The sequence below is a fragment of the Trichomycterus rosablanca genome, chromosome 4, assembly GCF_030014385.1.
Source record: "Trichomycterus rosablanca isolate fTriRos1 chromosome 4, fTriRos1.hap1, whole genome shotgun sequence".
Classification (NCBI taxonomy): Eukaryota; Metazoa; Chordata; class Actinopteri; order Siluriformes; family Trichomycteridae; genus Trichomycterus; species Trichomycterus rosablanca.
This window is the reverse complement of record NC_085991.1, coordinates 43,316,578-43,338,744: the sequence shown is the minus strand read 5'-3', so window position 1 is coordinate 43,338,744 and position 22,167 is coordinate 43,316,578. Positions and strand designations below refer to the sequence as shown.

The following is a 22,167-nucleotide window of genomic DNA, read 5'->3' as shown; positions in this document are numbered from 1 at the left end:
AAGATACAGTTGTCTTGGTACTTCTCACCAGGGCGCCGCCACACATGCTGGACACCATCTGAGCCAAACAAGTTTATCTTGGTCTCGTCAGACCACAGGGCATTCCAGTAATCCATGTTCTTGGACTGCTTGTCTTCAGCAAACTGTTTGCGGGCTTTCTTGTGCGTCAGCTTCCTTCTGGGATGACGACCATGCAGACCGAGTTGATGCAGTGTGCGGCGTATGGTCTGAGCACTGACAGGCTGACCTCCCACGTCTTCAACCTCTGCAGCAATGCTGGCAGCACTCATGTGTCTATTTTTTAAAGCCAACCTCTGGATATGACGCCGAACACGTGGACTCAACTTCTTTGGTCGACCCTGGCGAAGCCTGTTCCGAGTGGAACCTGTCCTGGAAAACCGCTGTATGACCTTGGCCACCATGCTGTAGCTCAGTTTCAGGGTGTTAGCAATCTTCTTATAGCCCAGGCCATCTTTGTGGAGAGCAACAATTCTATTTCTCACATCCTCAGACAGTTCTTTGCCATGAGGTGCCATGTTGAATATCCAGTGGCCAGTATGAGAGAATTGTACCCAAAACACCAAATTTAACAGCCCTGCTCCCCATTTACACCTGGGACCTTGACACATGACACCAGGGAGGGACAACGACACATTTGGGCACAATTTGGACATGTTCACTGTGGGGTGTACTCACTTATGTTGCCAGCTATTTAGACATTAATGGCTGTGTGTTGAGTTATTTTCAGAAGACAGTAAATCTACACTGCTATACAAGCTGTACACTGACTACTCTAAGTTATATCCAAGTTTCATGTCTATAGTGTTGTCCCATAAAAAGATATAATGAAATATTTGCAGAAATGTGAGGGGTGTACTCACTTTTGTGATACACTGTATATATATATACTGTATATATATATACCTTAAAAATTAAAACAATACTTGGACCATGTGAAAAAGATAAGGTCAACAATTTATTCATCTATCGACACTGTAAAACGTCCTCCCACATAATACATTCTGATTCTCTGACACTCTTTTCCGGGTTCCGTTTCAGCCTCAGTTTGACAGGAGCGTTCCCACTTTCTGATACGCCGGGTGAGGAGCTTGTTGCTGGAGCCGTCGGAGGTGCATCTGAGGGTGTTGGATGGACAGAAGTTACTATTTAACATCACTATAAAACAATACATGTTAAATGTTGTCCATTCATTGTTATTCATATATTTATTTTCATGTTTTAGCACTGCTTTATCCTGGTCAGGGATACTGTGGGTGCAGTTATTCATAGAGCGCTTTTCACAAATGTAAGGTTACTTTTAAGACAGATACACCGATCAGCCATAACATTAAAACCACCTTCTGGTTTCTACACTCACTGTCCATTTTATCAGCTCCATTTACCATATAGAAGCACTTTGTAGTTCTACAATTACTGACTGTAGTCCATCTGTTTCTCTGTATGCTTTGTTAGGCCCCTTTCATGCTGTTCTTCAATGGTCAGGACTCTTTCACGACCACTACTAGAGCAGGTATTATTTGGGTGGTGGATCATTCTCAGCACTGCAGTGACACTGACATGGTGATGATGGAGTTTTTAAACACCTCACTGTCACTGCCGGAATGAGAATAGTCCACCAACCAAAAATATCCAGCCGACAGCACCCCGTGGGCAACGTCCTGTGACCACTGATAAAGATCTGAGAGATGACCAACTCAAACAGCAGCAGTAGATGTGCGATCGTCTCTGACTTTACATCTACAAGGTGGACCAACTAGGTAGGAGTGTCTAATAGAGTGGACAGTGAGTGGACACGGTATTTCAAAAACTCCAGCAGCGCTGCTGTGTCTGATCCACTCATGCCAGCACAACACACACTAACACACCACCACCATGTCAGTGTCACTGCAGTGATGAGAATCATCCACCACCTAAATAATCTGTGGTGGTCCTGACCATGGAAGAACAGGGTGAAAGCAGGATAAAAAAAGTATGTAGAGAAACAGATGGACTACAGTCAGTAATTGTAGAACTACAAGGTGCTTCTATATCTTCTATATCTGCTTTTATATCTATAGGTACAGTGGTTGCCTAGTGGGTAGAGCTTTGGGCTATCAACCGGAAGATTGGCAGTTCAAATCCAGGTTCTGCTATGTAGCCACTGTTGGGTCCTTGGGCAAGGCCCTTAATCCTCCCTGCTCCAGGGGCGCCGTATGATGTCTGACCCCAGCTTCCAAACAAGCTGGGATATGCGAAGAAAGAATTTTACTCTACTGTATATGTACATATGACAAATAAAGTATATCCTCTTCATCTATATGGTAAGTGGAGCTGATAAAATGGACAGTGAGCGTAGAAACAAGGAGGTGGTCATAATGTTATGCCTGATCGGTGTATATTAGCTGTGTAAACACACTTTACCCTGAGGTTGTTGAGTTGCCGTGGACAGGGTCACCTTATCATCACCTATAGCCCGCCTTCTTCTCTGCAAGACCATCCGAAGCTCTGCCTCCCCTAAATTACGACTATTCCTCTTTTTGGACGACAGCCTTCTGTGGCCTGGTTTCTTGATGGATTCCTGTAAAAGAGTTTACCCATCAAATCAAACAATCTTTAGTACCTTAAATAGCTATTAAATAATAAATAATTATTATTACTATATAATTAATTAATTAATTTTGCTAGTGGAATTATGAGACTTCAGCTGCTTAACAGTCTGTGGTTGCCATCTGATTGTCCTCTTCATGATGCGCCATATATTTACAATAGGAGACAGATCTGGACTGCAGGCAGGCCAGTCAAGCATATGCACTCTGTAGCATGTGCAGAATGAGGCATTGCATTGCCTTGCTGAAATAACCCAAATAAGTACTTCCCAAGAAAAGATGTTGCCTTGATGTATGGCTTTCTATCTGTGTAATAGAGTTTCAAGTTGCATTTCTTGATGCAGTGGTAGACTGTGTTAGGTGACAATGGTTTTCTAAAGTACTCTTGAGCTGATCGGTTTATCGCAGTAGCATGGTGGTTTCTCATGCAAAGCCATCTGAAGACTCAGATCTCACACATGCAACAGTGATTTTTCTAAATTAAATTGATAAGCCAAAACATTATTAGTCATTTTTGTACTTTTATCGGTTTATTAGGCCTAAAGGTTCAAATCACAGATTCTTGTTTTTTTATTTTACAAAATGTCCCAACTTTTCCAGAAATGGGTTTTGTATATAAGAATGTAAAGTTTATTAAAATAAACCATGATGTATATGTTACCAGAATTCCCTGTAACTCAAGCACTGCAGATTTTCTCTTCTCACTTCTTGGATCCTGTGGCAAGACACACGTCACGTTTAGTTGTTTGGTGATAAAACACATCATAAAGTATGTATTTTAACTCTAGATTATTAGGAGCAACAGATTATTTAGTAAAACATGATTTCTAAAAATCTTTGCAAAAATGTATCACTTAAAGCTACAATAAAATGACTCTAAAGCATGGTATTACTGTGCTGCTTTAATGTACCACTGAAGCTGTAAATGTTAAAAGTCAGAGTTGTCGAACTGGATTGGGTGCAAGTAAAGTATTTCTATGGTATTAAAGTCATACATTAGTGTGATGGGGCTAGGAAAAAATATTGCTCTCTGTCTACTTTTATTCTTACATATTTGTCACATTAAATTACTTCAGATAATTAAAAAGCCATGTTATTATGAAAAAGTACAACATTTTGTACACATAATTCAATTTATTTAAAAGACAAAGTCTAACACCCATCACCTTTGTGAAAGACAAAGTTCACTCACTGACTCACTCACTCACTCACTGTCTTAACCGCTTATCCAATCAGGGTTGTGTGGGTTTGCTGGAGCCTATCCAAGCTTTTCAATGGGCGCAAGGCACACAGAAACACCCTGGACAGGACGCCAGTCCATCGCAGGGCAGACACACATAAACACACACACACACACACACACACATTCACCTATAGGTCAATTCCAATTAACCTGACTGCATGTTTTTGAACTGTGGGAGAAAATCGGAGCTCCCGGAGGAAACCCACGCAGACACGGGAAGAACATGCAAAATCCACAAAGGAAGGACCTGGACCACCCCGCCTGGGGATCAAACCCAGCACCTTCTTGCTGTGAGGCGACAATGCTACCCACCGAGCCGCCCTTGCCCCAAAGTTAATAACTGCAAATAAATGATTTAGATTTGGTGTTAGTCTTTTTCATCACTGTAGTGGAATTTATTCCCCCACTACATTGGAGATCTGTGTTCAGTGTAACAAGTTACAAGGTTTTATGATCTGCCTATTTTAGGTCTTAACACAACATCATAAAATGTATTATTATCTATATTGGGTTCAGGCCAGTTTTACTTGTCCACTCCAAACCATTAATTCTGTTCATTTATATGTGAACCTGCATCTGGATTTTGCTACACTGGATTTTATCTGCAGTTTTTAAAAATTGTTTTTCTGTGATCATTTGGAAGTTCCTAAATAAGCTGTTGCTTAGCCCGCTCACAAACTTTAGCCCATGGGTAAATTTGCCAAGCTTTCTTTATTGTGAGTTTTGGTGATTTTTTTTTTTTACAGCTGTTTAGGAAAAACCTTTATACATGGCAATGTATGTCTGTATACCCTAAAGTATAAACCAGGGCTGGTTAAAATCAAGACTGGCTGTGTTTACATGGTTTATTAACTATAGCAATTACATTTTGTAAATTGATTGAGTTTTTTTCTTTCAAGTGCATTATGCGTGTTGTATTTATTAGTATTTATTAGCTACAAAATTACTAAACGGGTTCTGTTTATACTCAAGCTTCCATTGTGTACAATCATGCTATAATGTAATTATTCAATGTGATTTGTGCAATAACACAATTGTAATATTTTTTTTTTACTTCTAAAACTAAAGCAATTCACAGGAGACATATTTGATTACTCTCGCCGACCATGCACACACACATTTAATGTTATCCAGTTCAGTCTGGAAAAGGACCGTTGGCCAGCAAAACCTAAAAATAGGGCTCACAGTGAAGATAAATTGGTGACAAAAGCAATAACGGCTGTTATAGGGCATGAGTGTGTATGTCTTTAAGAGAGGTGTATAGTGGGAGATGTTCGGTTCACAATATCGCTATAAGTGATTCAGGGGTCGATTTGTTAAAGCAAAGAGTAAGTTTCTCTTCTCAGTCATCTCTCCGTTTTTATTGTTACTAATGAATGCTGCAGTTTCAAGGCAATTTCGAGGTTGGCACATGGAAGGGGGCACATGTCCATAAAGGTTGAAAACCCCTTCTCTATAGTAATATGACTAAGTTTAAGACTATGTACCGACTTGCCACCTGAACCAGTTACTTACAGGTTACACAGCACATCTGATGCGACTTTATAAATAAATTGATTTATTTCTACATTTTTAAGGAACACTAACCTTCCACATGTCATCCTCTGAGCCTGGCTGGAAAATAAACACCAGAAAGTGATATTAGAAATGAAAGTAATTTCTAATTATCCATGGTGTTAAAAATTAAACATAACACAACATTTAAATGCATTTACTTCTGAGGGTTTCTGTGTGGATCTTAGAACAATCCCCTTCCTAATTCTCTCCATCATTTCATCCACCGCCCTGGCTTTTACATCCATGGACACGTCAGCCTCTACGGTTATATAATGAAAAAAAAATGAATTCTGTGATTATTGTATAATGCAGATAAAAGACACATGAAACTCTTACTCTTAGAGTCAGAAATGCTCTTTCCACTCCTTTTTCTGTTTCTTAATGCATCCAGGGGGCTGAAAACACATAAGCATGCAGTATTTATTATTTTATTCTTTCTTTAACAGGATATTTTGTAAAATGATGTGTATGTGTATTGAATATGATCAGATTACTCTTACTCAATAGTACATGAAGAGAGCATTGGAGGAGGTGGAGGAGGTGGAGGAGGTGGTGGTGGAGCTGGAGTTGTATTTTCCTCATTTAATTTATCAGATTCAAAAGAGCGATCCTCTTTTATCATTTGTAATTCATCCTGGAGCTGCTTAACTGACAGATCAAAATAGTTTATAATTCAACCATTTTCAGTTTTCATGTATTGTTTAAACATTAAAATGGGTTTTACACTATCTGAAAATGTAGGTGTTTAGTTCAGGAGCCATTTCTGGGAACACTTCACAAAGCACATATAAACACACTGGACTGGACACCAGTTTATCACACAGTTCTTTATTTTTTACACTCAGATTATCCAGATAATAAATACACTCCACAGAGCATGAAATAGGGATGAGGCTTAATATTTATCTATCCAATAAAAATGTTATGCCCGCCCTTAAATATCCCAAAGTTTCCCAAAAGGCAGTCTATAAATAGCTACAGGTAGGACACACTTCCATAGATGTCATTTGCTTTATTGATGAGTAGAGTCAGCGGCAATGGCCTATGGATAAATACACTGATCAGCCATAACATTAAAACCACATCCTTGTTTCTACACTCATTGTCCATTTTATCAGCTTCACTTACCATATAGGAGCACTTTGTAGTTCTACAATTACTGACTGTAGTCCATCTGTTTCTCTGCATGCTTTGTTAGCCCCCTTTCATGCTGTTCTTCAATGGTCAGTTGTAGTCTAGTGGTTAAGGTACTGGTCCAGTAATCAGAAGGTTGCCGGTTCAAGCCTCACCACTGCCAAGTTGCCACTGTTGGGCCCTTGAGCAAGGCCCTTAACCCTCAATTGCTTAGACTGTATACTGTCACATTACTGTAAGTCACTTTGGATAAAAGTATCTGCTAAATGCTGAAAATGTAAATGTAAATTGTCAGGACTCTCCCAGGACCACCACAGATTATTCGGGTGGTAGATCATTCTCAGCACTGCAGTGACACTGACATGGTGGTGGTGTGTTAGTGTGTGTTGTGTTGGTATGAGTAGATCAGACACAGCAATGCTGATGGAGTTTTTAAACACCTCACTGTCACTGCTGGACTAAGACAGTGGCGATTTCTCTAAGACTGCAAGGGAAGCTCAGCTTCCCCTAAAATGTCAAAAATTAAATGGTCAAATATGTACAGTTGTACATATTTTGTTGTACACATACAGTTGTACATATCCACCGCACTCCCACCCATACTGGACATCTACAATAAAAGATGTCTGAGGAAAGCCAGGAACATTTCCTCTGACCCCACACACCCCAGCCACTTCCTGTTCCAGCCACTGCCATCTGGGAAGAGGTACCGGACCATTCGAGCCAGAACCACCAGACTCAAGAACAGTTTCTACCCACGAGCGGTTAAACTAGTCATTCCTACTATAACTACCAGGACAACTACCTCTACGACTGTTGCACTCGCACTTTTACTGGACTCTTGCTGCTAAATCCACTACCTCGAATTTGTTTACCTAAACCTAGCTGCTAAATCCAAATCCACTACCTCAATCTGCCTATGCACCTTGCTTTTGTTCTTGCACCTTGTTTTGTTCTTGCACCTTATATTGTTTTTGCACCTTATATTGTCTTGTCATTGCACCTTGTCTTGTCATTGCACCTTGTCTTGTCATTGCACCTTGTCTATGCACCTTATGTATGGTTTTCTTTTGGTAACTTCCCCCATCCCCTCCCCCATTGTCTTTGCACTATTGTCTTTCGTTGTCTGCACTGGAGATGTAGCCTGACAGTGTTTCGTTATACTGTACAACCCTGTATTGTATAATGACAATAAAGTTGAATTGAATTGAACTGAATTGTGTTAACATTTCATTGACTACAAATGCGTTAGAACACGTTCATCTCGAAGACGAGTTCGTTCAGAATCAGCTACTTATCATACTTTCCCTTAGCGTCAATGCATTTGCCCACAGAAGCTGAGCGTCTCTTCACTTCTATGGGGCTGCATGGTTTTTTTTTTTTCATTGCTTTGAAACTCGTCGGTCATTGGATAAATGCCGTGATTTTGTCCCGTCCCCGGACGCTGAGCGTCTCTGGGGGTGAATGGAGCTGTGGGCGGGTCTGGACGCTGAGCTTCTGCAAGATGATTGGATGATCAGTCGAAAGGCTGAATCCCGTTTTGATTGGCAGCTATCACTGGGAGCTTCAGTCCCATCGCGGATTTTGCGAGTGAAGTCGAAAGACAAACTGCAACCCATTTCAGGACATTTTTTCGAAAAGGAATGGAGGGCAGAATTTATGTATAAATAAATTGACAAATTTTACAATGTAAGCCGACAATGAGCTTCCCCTCTTTGAAAGACCAGCAGCCGCCACTGGACTAAGAATAGTCCACCAATCAAAAATATCCAGCCAACAGTGCCCTGTGGGCAGCGTCCTGTGACCACTGATGAAGGTCTAGAAGATGACCAACTCAAACAGCAGCTATAGATGAGCGATCGTCTCTGACTTTATGTCTACAAGGTGGACCAACTAGGTAGGAGTGTCTAATAGAGTGGGCGGTGAGTGGGCACGGTATTTAAAAACTCCAGCAGCACTGCTGTGTCTGATCCACTCATACCAGCACAACACACACTAACACACCACCACCATGTCAGCGTCACTGCAGTGCTGAGAATGATCCACCACCCAAATAATACCTGCTCTGTGGTGGTCCTGTGGGGGTCCTGACCATTAAAGAACAGGGTGAAAGTGGCTAAAAAGATATGCAGAGAAACAGATGGACTACAGTCAGTAATTGTAGAACTACAAAGTGCTTCTATATGGTAAGTGGAGCTGATAAAATGGACAGTGTGTGTAGAAACAAGGAGGTGGTTTTAATGTTATGGCTGATCTGTGTATGTACGGAGTTACCCCACGGGCCATGCTGACCAAACAATTGCAACAGCATTTCGGTCTGGGCCAGCAGGACTGGGCGCAAGAAAGGAAAGGGTTAAATAACAGAACCTGGAGCTGTGAGGAACATACACATCAATGCATGGTGTGCCACTGTATCTGTGCCATGTTTTAATCACGTTTAATTATTAAGTTAATTGCTGTCTGTGTGTAGTTTTGCCATCTTTCCTACATGTCGACCTTGCTTTTCTATGATATTTTATTAGTCACTTTAAATTAAACTTTGACCAGGCAACACTAGTATACCAGGGCAAGGGGTGGGCATTAAATGACCAAAAGCACTGTTAGTATAAATACATTAAACTTTATATCACAAATAGGTGTTATTGTTGTTTACTGACATTTCTAATAACAGCTAAGAAGTAATCAATTACAGTAGACCCTGGAGTTACGAACCGTTTACCATACGAACATTTCGGGTTACGAGCGATCTTTTTCAACTTAACGTACGAACAAATTTCGGATTACGGACAGAAATTCGCGAAACACATGGCGTCACGAACAAGTCCGACCGTCTCTCTCTCTCTCTCTATATATATATATACAGTAAGCAAACATTCGGACAACGGATTCGGACAGCGGATTTTTGGTGTTTTCTTTATATTTTGTAAAATTCTGTATTAAAATGTCCCCAAAGAATGTGCAGAGAAAGTGCAGTGGTGAGAAAATGAAAAAATCACTATTTGTTGTATAATTACTCCTGCCAGTAGCTGTCACTGTGTATCAGACAGAGGGGACAGTGAGTGAGAGAGAAGAAGGAAGTCGCTGAGTAAAGTATTCTTTCTTTTGTTCAATTACACCTACAAAATACAATACTACTGAAATAAAGAAGGAGATAATAGAGAAGTATGAGAGTTGTTGTTTCTGGTAGATACATTTTATAAAAAAAGAAGGAAATTTATTATGGTATATGGTACAGCACACGTACTATACTGAAATGTGGTGTGGTGTGTTTTATGTACAGTACAGTACTACTAATGTGTATTGTTGTTTATTATTGTGTATTACAGGAATGTCTATTCTATAATTTAAGATTTAAGGGAAATATACTTGTATTTATAACAAAAAAGACCATTTAAGACATTAGAAAGGTTAGGTAAGGGGGTGGTTTGGGTGGTCTGGCACGGATTAATTCTATTTAAATTTTGTCCTATGGGAAAAATAGGTTTAACTAACAAACATTTTGACTTAAGAACAGCCCTTCGGAACCAATTAAATTCATAAGTCAAGGGTCCACTGAATTTAAAGATTTCAGTCTAAAAAGTATTTTAGTGTATTAATTCCAAGGATATTATTATGGTATAGTTGATCTTACCTTGCTCTTTTAGTTCTGTAACAGCATTTTGTGAATCTTTAAGCTGATTTTCAATCTCCAGCTTCTCTTTCATGCTCGTCTCTAACTGCATCCTGACCGTCTGCAGCTCTGCAAGAGTATTTACCTCCTCCATCTCTGTCTGGGGCTGAGTCCTCTACACAACAAGGGCATATTAACAGTTTTCATACAGTTCTCATAGAAAGAAAAAACAACCACCACTGTTCACTTGTTTTTGTTGTTAATAATACTTACTTCCAACATATTTATCTACTTTGAATTTACACACAATGTCCAAAAGCTTTTTTAACCAACTGAAGACAAAAAATCAGTTCCCAATCCATTAAAAAGTCTCATTAATAGAAATGGTAAAGGAACATGCCACTGTCCCAACTTTGTGTGTGTGTGTGTCAAACTCACACTTTTACATGCTTTTGTTCTAACAGTATTTTAGCAGATTTTTGTTCTTAGACTGTTGTCTACTTGTACTAAAGTAAGGAAATGTTTACAGAGGGGGCACTTCTGTAAATTCCTCTGATTAAGAGCATCTGTTAAATCATATACACTGATCAGCCATAACATTAAAACCACCTCCTTGTTTCTACACTCACTGTCCATTTTATCAGCTCCACTTACCATATAGGAGCACTTTGTAGTTCTACAATTACTGACTGTAGTCCATCTGCTTTTTTTTTTTTTAGCTTTTTTTTTTTTAGTTATTCAATGATCAGGACCCCCACAGGACCACTACAGAGCAGGTATTATTTAGATGGTGGATCATTCTCAGCACTGCAGTGACAATGACATGTAGATGTAAAGTCAGAGACGATCGCTCATCTATTGCTGCTGTTTGAGTTGGTCATCTTCTAGACCTTCATCAGTGGTCACAGGACGCTGCCCACGGGGTGCTGTTGGCTGGATATATTCTTGGTTGGTTGACTATTCTAAGCCAGCAGTGACAGTGAGGTGTTTAAAAACTCCAGCAGCGCTGCTGTGTCTTCCATTCATACCAGCACAACACACACTAACACACCACCACCATGTCAGTGTCACTGCAGTGCTGAGAATGATCCACCACCCAAAGAGTACCTACTCTGTGGTGGTCCTGACCATTGAAGAACAACATGAAAGGGGGCTAACAAAGTATGCAGAGAAACAGATGGACTACAGTCAGTAATTGTATAGAACTACTGTGCTTCTATATGGTAAGTGGAGCTGATAAAATGGACAGTGAGTGTAGAAACAAGGAGTTGGTTTTAATATTATGGCTGATAGGTGTAAATGTAAAATATAAATGTACACGCCTTATTTTGGTGATGAAGTCGTATCTCCTCCAGTGCTTTGCTGAGCTGAGCCACCTGTTCGAGGGCCTGATGAAGCTGTGCATCCATCTCATCATTCTGTTTCACCAGCACCTACACACATCAGGTTTCAATTTAATTATTCAATCAGCTTTTCAATAAATACATTATTCATTCATTTATCCATTCTCTTTTACCACCTCTTTATCCTATTCAGGGTGGCACAGTGGCTAGCACTGTCGCCTCACAGCAAGAAGGTCCTGGGTTCGATGACCAGGTGGGGCGGTCCAGGCCCTTTCTGTGTGGAGTTTGCATGTTCTCCCCATGTCCACGTGGGTTTCCTCCGGGTGCTCCGGTTTCCTCCCACAGTCCAAAGACATGCAAGTGAGATGAATTGGAGACACTAAATTGTCCAAGACTGTGTTTGATATAAACTTGTGAACTGATGAATCTTGTGTAATGAGTAACTACCGTTCCTGTCATGAATGTAACCAAAGTGTCAAACATGACGTTAAAATCCTAATAAACAAGCAAACAATCCTATTCAGGGTTGCGGTGGGTACGATTCACTGGGCCCCGGACAGGTTGCCAGTCTATAACAGGGCATACGTACACACACACAATTGTAGTATCTCCAATTAACCTAAATGCATGTCCTTGGAGTATGGGAGGAAACCCACAGACACAGAAAGAACATGCAAACTCCACACAGAATGCACCCAGACCGTTACACCTGGGAATCGAACACAGGGCCTTTCTGCTGTGAGGCCACAGTGCTACCCACCAAGCCATGGTGACACATCTATCAATACGTTAATCAACCTTTTTCTTATTCTATATTTGAGTTTGTATTCCATTATTCTATACCTTTTTAACTGAAGGTAATACTAAAGTAGAACATTTCTTGCAGTATACAAAATGATAGGATTTAAAAATCAACACTCAGGGGGAATAATACTGAGCAAATGAATAACATGGTTCAATGTTATCTGTCAATGCATCATTTAAACCAACTGGATGTTAAGGTTTTGTGTAAACTAGGCTATAAACAGCATGGTGATCCTTGAATTTTGTTTACTTTGTTTAATGACCCTAGGTGGAACTCAGTGAGTGTGTGTTGTACGCTGCAATGGATTGACTTCCTGTTCAGGTTATGTTTCTGTGTTGCACCGACTGTTTCCGAAAGACACAATACTATACGACCCTGACCTGGATAAAGTGGTTAATAAAAATAAATTAATCTGGTGAATATTTTATTATTTGTTAAATAAAAATATCACTTGATTGCACCTTTAAAAGTCATGTCCTTAATTAAGTTTGGTTCTTTTCACGCACAGGAAATAAGCAACCTATCAAAAGGTCTGGAAGTGGCTCTTTGTATTGTTTCAATTAATAATTTTCACTTCTTACATAAGTGAACAGTTCTCTTTTTTAAACCAGTTCACCAGCGCTCAACCAGCGACTCCCACATCCTCCCATAGCATCGCAATTAGACAGAAAAGAGCCTGATTTTGACAAGTAAATAGTTGTGGTTCTTTGTATAAAGACTGGCCTGCATTTGCTTTCTATATTGGTTAGGCCATCATTAGACTCTTTGGAACAAAAATACACATAAGGAAATGAATGTGTTTTGAAAACAGAAGAAAACAGATAAATTGATGGGGTTGGTGATAAAGAGCCTCATTCAAGCTGTTTGGTGTGTGGCGGGCCATTGAGAGTGAGACTGAGTGGGGTGCAAACAGTAGGGGTCCCTTTCACAGGTGAAACCCCCTGCGGGGCCCTCATTATGCCATCTGCAAATGGTGAACAATATGGACAAAGGCGACAATGATGATGGCGGATATAAAGTGTCAGGCAAGGACAGGGTTTAAAACGCTTCAGTTTACAAACTGCCATCTTGATGGGTACTAATTATCGCAGGGTGGATGCGAAGGGGTGGATGCAATGAGAGGTACCATGTGCTATACTGAGATTCTTACTTAAATGCCAAAACAACTGGCATTAATAAAGGCAGCTGCACTAGGTGCAGGCTTTGGTTGCATATGTGTGTATTCCAGCACCCCTTTATGTTTTGTGTTTAGTTGACTAGTTGAGGTCCACCGTCTCAATGGGAGATAGGGAAATAGTCTCTTGTCTGCAAATACTGAATGAAATGAATGAGCAACACCAGCTTCCTGTTGCTAGTTTGTTGAGCAGACACACTAATAGGCAATTTCCTCCTGTCCCTCTTCTCTTAGATTTACAATACATAGAGACAGATGTAAACACCAATACGGTTTTAAGATTGCAATATCTGACATTATGTAATATCTCAATTCTCTATATGGTTTATAATATGTACCTGAAATGTGTGGCACACTGACAAAACAAGTCTCAGGGAATTAGTTACTTAAATAAATCATTATTATTGAACAAACAATTGACAAGAGCCTCAGATACACTTAAAACATCTCGCAGTTACAATCACAGATGGATAAAAGCAAGTTATGTTTAGTTTGTTTGATTAAGTAGCATTTATATACATTTTATTTGGAGCTTTAATTCATTTATTCGCTGCCTGTTTTTTACCACCGCTTTATCCTATTGAGGGTCATGTTGGGTACAGTTTACCGGGCAAAAAGTAGGAAACAACCTGGACAGGGCAAACACACACACACACACATTCAGACCAAAAGCGAGTTTTAGCAGCTCCAATTATCCGGACTGCACGCTGCTACCCACACTGTAACATTAATTATTTTTACAAAATGTGTAAAATAATAATAATGATAACAGTATCTTACTACTTTTGGAAATGTTCTTCCTGTTACATCTTTTGTGGCAAAGAGGCACAGCAGGTAGTAAAGGTGCCGCACAGCACCAGGGTTCTGGAGACCTGGGGCTGAGAGTATACTGTGCACATTTGGTGCTGTCACCTCTCGCTGGATTATTAAATTTCTGTCTTTTGTTTTGAACCTTCCCAGGTATTTGTTTTATGTTTTTTGTTTTTCTTTTTAATGTATTGTAAAGTGTCCTTGGGTATGTAACACTTGAGCTTATTATTATTATCATCATCATTATTATTTTTATTATTATTATTATCATTATTATTATAATTATTATTATCATCATCATTATTATTTTAGTTATTGTCATTATTATTTTTATTATTATTATTGTCATTATTATTATAATTATTATCATCATCATCATTATTATTATAATTATTATTATTGTCATTATTATAATTATTATTATCATCATTATTATTATTATTATTGTCATTATTATTTTTATTATTATTATTGTCATTATTACTTTTATTGTTATTATTGTCATTATTATTTTTATTATTATTATTGTCATTATTACTTTTATTGTTATTATTGTCATTATTATTTTTATTATCGTTATTATTATTTTATTATTATTTTATCATTATTATTATTATAATTATCATTATTATTATTATTTTTATTATAATTATTATCATTATTATTATTTATATAATAATAACAATAATAATAATAATAATTATTATTATTATTATCATCATCATCATCGTTATTATTATTACAGTCTGTGGGGAGTTTATTGTGTTTTCCTGTGTCTGTATGGGTTAGCTCCAGGTAATCTAATTTCATCCCACCTGTCCCCAAATGTATGAAGAAGGTAGATTGGCTTTATTAAATTAACTCTTGGAGTGAGAGGGGGATTGTGTGATGCCCTGTAATGGATTGACTTCCTGCTCAGAGTTTATTTCTGTCTCACATTAACAAACCTAGTCAGAATAAAGTGGCTACTGAAGATACATGATTACTACATTTTTCTGTTCCTGATTTCAAATGCTTTATCTGAGTGGGATTTTCTACATCAATAAAGATTCAGTGAACTTTTCACTCAGTTTAGGATAAATCAGTTTGGGACATTCAGGAAACTGCCCCACCCACGTGGGTGGTTGTTGGTTGGTAGAGGTGGTTGGGAACATAATGTAGAAAAAAACATAATTTGGTTTTAAAATTAAACCTTAATATTGTTTGTGCTTCTATTACATTGTATACCTCTACAGTACAACTGTACACAACACCCCATAGATACAGGCATCATAACGAAAGATCAATAATACCTGGTGTGCAAACACCTCAGCGTGATGTCGGAGGCCTTGCTCCATTTCCAGTTTTTGTGACATCTCCTCAAACTCTTCAGTAACAAGCTGGGACACTACACTCACACAATCACACAAACATACATACACACACACACACACAGAAAAAATGACTTTTTATTACCATTGTATTTATTTCAAAGCTGCTAACACAGGGGTGGTTGAATGCTGCTGACCTCTTTTCATTTTGTTTACTGTTCGAGTCTGTTTGGTTAATTTTCTCAGAATAGCTTCTTTCTCTTCAACCTCCACTGCATGCTGTTAGATAATGTCAAAAAAAAAATTTCAATTAAATTAGACCCATCTCCCTTCCTTTAAGAACAGTAATGTTTTCCCACACTCACTTGGCATGTTTCTGTACCTGATCTTTTAGTTCTTCCTTTTCTTTTTTCAGTACTTTGATCTGCTCACACAGCTGCATCTTTTCACCCAGCAGCTGATCCACAGACGACTGCAGCTCTGACAAGCAAACAGTGCATAAATATTAAAAAAGAGCACAACAAAACAGCTAGTATGAGGGATTTTAAAAAAGTTTCCGCACTTTTATTTTTTAGTTGGAAACAATGAGGGTGGGAGGAGTAGTAATTGGTTGTGTCTGAGAGACTTAGCTTATTGTCCAGATTTAGGTTTCTCACACATCCGTATGGGAAACTCAACACCAGTCCCAAAACCAATTGACGCTGAGTTTCAAGGTACCACTGTACTGACTTTTTTAATAATGAATTGTTGGTGTTTCAGTTGACAAATAAGCATTTTCTACTAACATGTGTTACAGAATGCTTATAACAGTGTATGGTCGTGCAATGAAGTGTGTTAAGAGAGCAGTTGTAGCTTACTGGTTAAGGTACTGGACTAGTAACCCAAAGGTCACTGGTTCAAGTCCACCACTGCCAGGTTGTCACTGTTGGGCCTTAAGCAGGGCCCTCAACCCACAATTGCTTAGACAAAACACTATCACAGTACTGTAAGTTGCTTTGGATAAAAAACAAGAGTGGTGGATTACCTCTGATCTGAGCCTGACTTTTAAGGAGTGGTTCTTCCTCCATCACCTCTGAATTGCTAAGCTCAGAGGCAGGGTCATCTTCCAGGTTGAAGTTCAAAGCAGCCTGGTTTTCAGGTAGTTCTGAGATCAGGGGCAGGAGCGCCTGACTTTTTCTCTTCAAAACTTTGTTCTCTTTAGTCACCTGCAGGTTTAAAGGTTCAGTTTTGTGTAAGTCATGTGGTTAGCAGACCTCAACTTAGTAATAAACAGTCAAATACATTTTGGACATCCATCAAGAAGCAGATGTCACAATTGTCTGCTTGTCAGAGACGGATTACTTAGCAGTATGCACGTGCAGAGAACTTTAAACAACTTTATTTAAATATAGAGATACAAAAAAAACAGAACAAGAAACAGGGTGAACATACTCAACACACACTGTGAACACAAAGGAGGAGCTACACCATCACCATGGATGACTATGCTAAAGGCTAATGCTAGACTAACAGCTATGCTACATACTAACTAATACATGGAAACATTCAAATTTAAACCCTAAACTAATACTAACCCTAAACTAGACTAAACAAAAAATGCTAAATCCTGAGCTAAAGCTAAGCGGTAACATGAGTATGGGGGCAAGACACCACATACAAAGAGAAAGACTAGGACAAGGACAGAACTAAGACCCAAATAAGACTAAGAAGGTTAAACTGCAACAAGGAACAAGGATATCTAGGTCAGGCTAGATCAAGGCACATGGACATCAAGGTGATATTAAAGCTAGGATATGACAAGGGACATGAATCTCTCCAAAACTCTTTCTACGCCTAACTTCAAATACCAACCCTCAAACTGAGGAGGGAAACGTGGGATAATGTATACGCATGATCATAATTACATAACAAGGAATACGTGAATACGTAATCATTATGAAGATGAGGGCAAATCAGGAGGCAGGCTGGAGACAAGGGAGGCATGGAGCATAAACAGAAAACAAGGTCCATGGGTGAGTTCCAAAACCTAGATGCCTTAATATGCTCACTAGTAAGGTATCTTAAAATTTCAATGGTATTTTGACTCAAGAACGAGGGAGCATCCGATGCTGCCTTAGCAGTTAAGGCAATCCCAGCATTCAGTGCGGCACAACTTTTTTCACAGAAAAATAAAAAATATGGAGGACGGTGCTGAGTTATTTTCAAATGTAAATAAATTATTATTGATTTTAAATTTTTATCAACTTTTTTGTCACCAAATTTAACTGTTTTCGTTACACAGAGGGAGATGTTAGTTGACATGCTAGCGCGTTGTGCCACCCCATCCCAATGGTTTGAATAGCATGAGGCTAACTGTGTTAGCTTAGTTAGCAAAAACTGATGGAATCGCTAAGTAACGCGTTCGAATAACCTGCCTTATAAGTCGTTGACTTAACAGAATCCTCTCTGCTTAGGCAGCTGCCTATGTAGGCAGTGAGACAGCAAGGCAGCTCACTAGGTTTTTCGAACACACCCCATGTGTTCTAGGAGGCAGGTGAGGTTGGATCTGTGACAGCAGAACAGTGTGTAGATGATTCAGTTGAGGAAGGTACAATATACTGTACATAGTGCATATATTGGCTAGACATTGGCTGCTGTAATTAGCTGATGAAATGTATCAGGTGATAGAATCCAAAAATCTTAAGTACTGTGATCCATCACCACCAAATTCAGACATCCCTCTGATGTTGTTATATTTTTAAAAAATATTGTACTTACTGGTCCCAATACTGTGAACTTTCTTCCATTAAAACGGCTTAGTACCACACCAAAGAGCATTAATAAAATAATATAAAATTTTATATATAATAATTAAATAATATTACTTGTGGACATTATAGGGCTAGTGGCCAAAGAAAAAAAATATATATACTTTATTTGTCATATATACATATACAGGTGTACAGTACAATGAAATACAAAGAAAACCTGTTTGGAAGCTGGGGTCAGAGCGCAGGGTCAGCCATCGTACGGTGCCCCTGGAACAGACAGGGTTAAGGGCCTTGCTCAAGGACCCAACAGTGGCTGCATAGCAGAGACTGGATTTGAACAGCCAATCTTCCGGTTGATAGCCCAAAGCTCTAGCCACTAGGCAACCACTGTCCCTCAAGGTGGTATTTAATATATTATACATGGAATTTTAAATGGCAGGAATTATGTGTATACAATACAGACTGATGGAATAGATTGAAACCAGGATCAGGATCTACTTATTATCCTATAGGATGTAGGATTACCTATTATCCTCTTAAATGCATTGTAATATACAGAGTAAAGAGTAAAAAGCTCCTTCATTTAACTACAGAAGACCCAGTGCACCCACCTGTAGAGCATAGGCCTCTGCGTTCTCTCTGCATGAGCATTCAATCTGAAACTGCATTTCCAGCATGTTTATCTCCTTCAGTAGTTGAGCTGATGCTGTTAGGTATCAATGCAGAAAACACTTTATTAGAAATAAACTGACCATAGTGATGTTATGCATTAAAGAGTGGCCCACACTTCTATACAATATTTGTTGGTATACACTTTATGGCCAAACGTATTGTTGGACATCCAACTTAAAAAACTAATGATATTAAATCATTATCTTTGATTTTTTTGGCCTATCACAAGACTGTGAAGTATTACAGTGCCCGGAGTTTGTGCCCATTCAGTCAAAAGATTATTTGTATGGCTGGGCTGAAGAAAGTCAAGAAAGCCTCAATTGATGTTCCAGTTCCAGTTCATGATGCTGAGGTCAGGGCTCTGTGCCGAGTACTGGACTTTCTTTAAACCAAGATTTTTCTCATCTCTTTATAGAGATTGCTTTGTGCACAGGGGAGCAATCATACTGGAACAGGAAAGGACTTTCCTAAACTGTTGCCACAAAGTTGTAAGCATATAATTTCCTTTATATAATTCATCATAACTGTTAGCAACGGTTCCTTTTGAAACACATGAATTCAACAATTAGGAGGAGTGTCCAATACTTTTGATCATAAAGTGTATATAAATTCATGCTTATGGTTCATTACTCCTGAAAAGTCACTGAAATATTTTAAATATGGCAGCTTTCTGGCTGTATTGAAAATTTGAGGATTGGAAAATGGCATTGCTAGCACATATTTATGTTTTAAACAAAAGTGGCCCTTATAAAAGCAAAGCAGAGATAAAACCATATCTCAAGTTCAAGTAAACTTCCTAAAAATAAGAAATGCAGTTGTAAATATTTAAATATAAGTAAATATTTTATATACACAATAAGTAAATAAATGTAAATATTGCCATAGTTAGCAAACCTTCCTCCATTGCAGACAGTTTCTGGTTGGCTTGATCTCGTTCCTTCTCTAAAATCTCGTTCTGCAAAAAAACAATAACATTTTACACATTACTGAGTGTCCACAGTGATTTTTAAATTTTTGTATAGTTTAGCAGATATTTTATGTCACCTTAATGTCTCGTTCATCCTCTGAAGATGCGATGCTCTCATCCTCAGAGTCTTGGAGAAAATCAAACAAGAAACACGTGATAAAACACTCAAAGCAACAAAAAGTGTTTTTGGAGTTTTTTTTATAGTGACTTAAGAGCTAGCCCACCACTGCTGAGATTCTGGTTCAGATATCAGATGTGCTATTGGTTGGCCAGGTGTCTACTCAGACATGATTGGCTATGTCATGATCGGTGATAACACCTTGTCTAAAGTGTTCATGCTTTGCACCCAGAGTTTCCTGGTGGAACCAGACCTGCCTCAACCCTGACCAGAATGAAGCGATTGATTAAAAATGAAATGGAAAAAAATACAACATTTAATCAAAAATGTAGTAACTGACATTAAAATCTATTATTTATTCATTCATTTTCATTGATTGCTTTGTCCTGGTCAGAGTCATGGTGGGTCTGTTGACACCCAAAATTAATAGACAGGACACTAATTAATTGAAGGGCAACATACACTCTCACTTTCACTCAGTCATTTATGTCTAGGGGTAACTAAAAGTAGTCAACCTGCTTTCTAAATGGTTTTAGGAGTACCCCAAGCAAACAAACACTTTGTGGGTGTGTATTATTACTAAAAAAATAAATGTATGATTTTAGTGGTGTAGCTGGTAGAATGAGTCCAGGGTTTAATTTTAGCTTTTTCTTTGTTACAGTCTGTATGACATTTTGCATGCTCTCCCTATGCCCTCAGTGAATTTTATTCAGATATTCTGGTTTTATCCCACCTTTCAACAACAGAAGATGAAGTGATGGCATTAATTGCCCCTAGGTCTAAATAAGTAAGTGAACATGTGATCATGTGACACCCGGTAATGGATTGACACCCTAATGAGTTTTTGCTCAGTCTCATTGCATGAGATCCAAAACAAATAGCTGGTAATTAATAAATACATTAATAAATACATTATAAATGAATTTAAAATGTTAAAATGTAATAAAAATGGAATAACATGGTACACAGTGGTGCTATACATGCTCCCTGGGTTTATTTAAGAAGCTCACATCAGATAGGGCAGTGTAGCTCAGGGGATTTGAATATGTTCTAGTAACCAAGAGGTTATACATTTTATCAGAAAGACTGAAGCATGACCTTTACCCTTTACCTTTACACTTTGTCCGCTCAATTGAAATCATGTTGTGCCCAAATTTACATAAAATTTGAATTCGGCAAATTAATAAATGGTAACAACACATCAAACTACAAATGTGTTATCTTTACTGTCCTATATCTGCACTTATCATATTTCCATCCTAAATAAAAAGTAAATTAAGCAAAGCATGCAACAATTTGCTTAGCACAGAACCTGTACACCTTCTAAATTCACATCTGTAGTGTGTACTTAATAAAATGGCCAGTAAATGCAGGTAGACAGTACATGTTTCTACTTAAAATTGTTCTTCACATTTTGTAAGATAAGGAAATGAAACTAAAACAAGAACTGATCTTGTGAGTGCTGAGAATAAAAACAGAAATGAAAATGCTTGAGCATCTGCACATTTATGTCACATATTTTACTTATAAGCTTAACTATATAAAAGTAATATTCTCAATATTAAGTATTATTTAGCTATTCTTAATTATTCTTTATTGGGTTCAGCATTCACATACTGTAAATTATGCAGAAAAACAACACAAATTTAAAATAAACGTATTAATTTTAATGTTACCTGGCTAAATGGATATATTACATAGTCAGCATTGCACTAATTAAATACATTTTAACATTACATTTATATAATGTATTTATATGTGCAGTCTAGTACCTTACCTAAAAGTTTAAAATCAGATCCTGGACTACACATCTTGTAATCTTGTACCAATCCAAAACTGCAGAAGAGCTGGTTTGTCTGAACAGTTCAAGAAAAACATGGAGACTAAAAGTACTTACAGAAACAGAAGTAAAACTGTGAACCTTTCCCCTGTTAAACTCTCGGAACGCCCAGATTTGGTTACTGTGCACGTGTTTAATGTAGTTAGAAACAAATCTGGACATGCAACTAAAATCACACTCTTTTTACATAAAATCTTACATTAAAAATGTCTGTAACAGTTGCATTTT

The 22,167-nt window shown here is 38.2% G+C and overlaps 1 protein-coding gene across 1 annotated transcript; it reads right to left on the bottom strand.

Moving 5' to 3' along the window:
* Window positions 1-974: 974 nt before the first annotated feature.
* Window positions 975-21,962, bottom strand: shtn2 (shootin 2). Its single transcript, XM_062993366.1, has 17 exons — window positions 21,877-21,962; window positions 20,059-20,108; window positions 19,909-19,969; window positions 18,954-19,048; window positions 16,617-16,797; window positions 15,975-16,072; window positions 15,790-15,871; window positions 15,575-15,669; window positions 11,473-11,583; window positions 10,172-10,325; window positions 5,907-6,054; window positions 5,743-5,801; window positions 5,565-5,665; window positions 5,437-5,463; window positions 3,268-3,321; window positions 2,422-2,578; window positions 975-1,136 (listed from the first exon to the last, which is right to left on the bottom strand). The coding sequence occupies exons 1-17, from the start codon at window positions 21,908-21,910 to the stop codon at window positions 985-987; spliced, it is 1,659 nt and encodes a 552-aa protein (XP_062849436.1). The 5' UTR covers window positions 21,911-21,962; the 3' UTR covers window positions 975-984.
* Between the last annotated feature and the right edge of the window lie 205 nt (window positions 21,963-22,167).

Excerpts from the sequence above, each read along its gene's own strand:
- shtn2 (XM_062993366.1), bottom strand. The coding sequence starts at position 21,910 with ATGTGTAGTCCAGGATCTGATTTTAAACTTTTAG. Across the intron at positions 16,073-16,616 it reads AAGTCAGGCTCAGATCAGAG|AGCTGCAGTCGTCTGTGGAT; the intron begins GTAATCCACCAC and ends TTTGCTTGTCAG. Across the intron at positions 15,872-15,974 it reads AGGAAGAACTAAAAGATCAG|CATGCAGTGGAGGTTGAAGA; the intron begins GTACAGAAACAT and ends ATTATCTAACAG.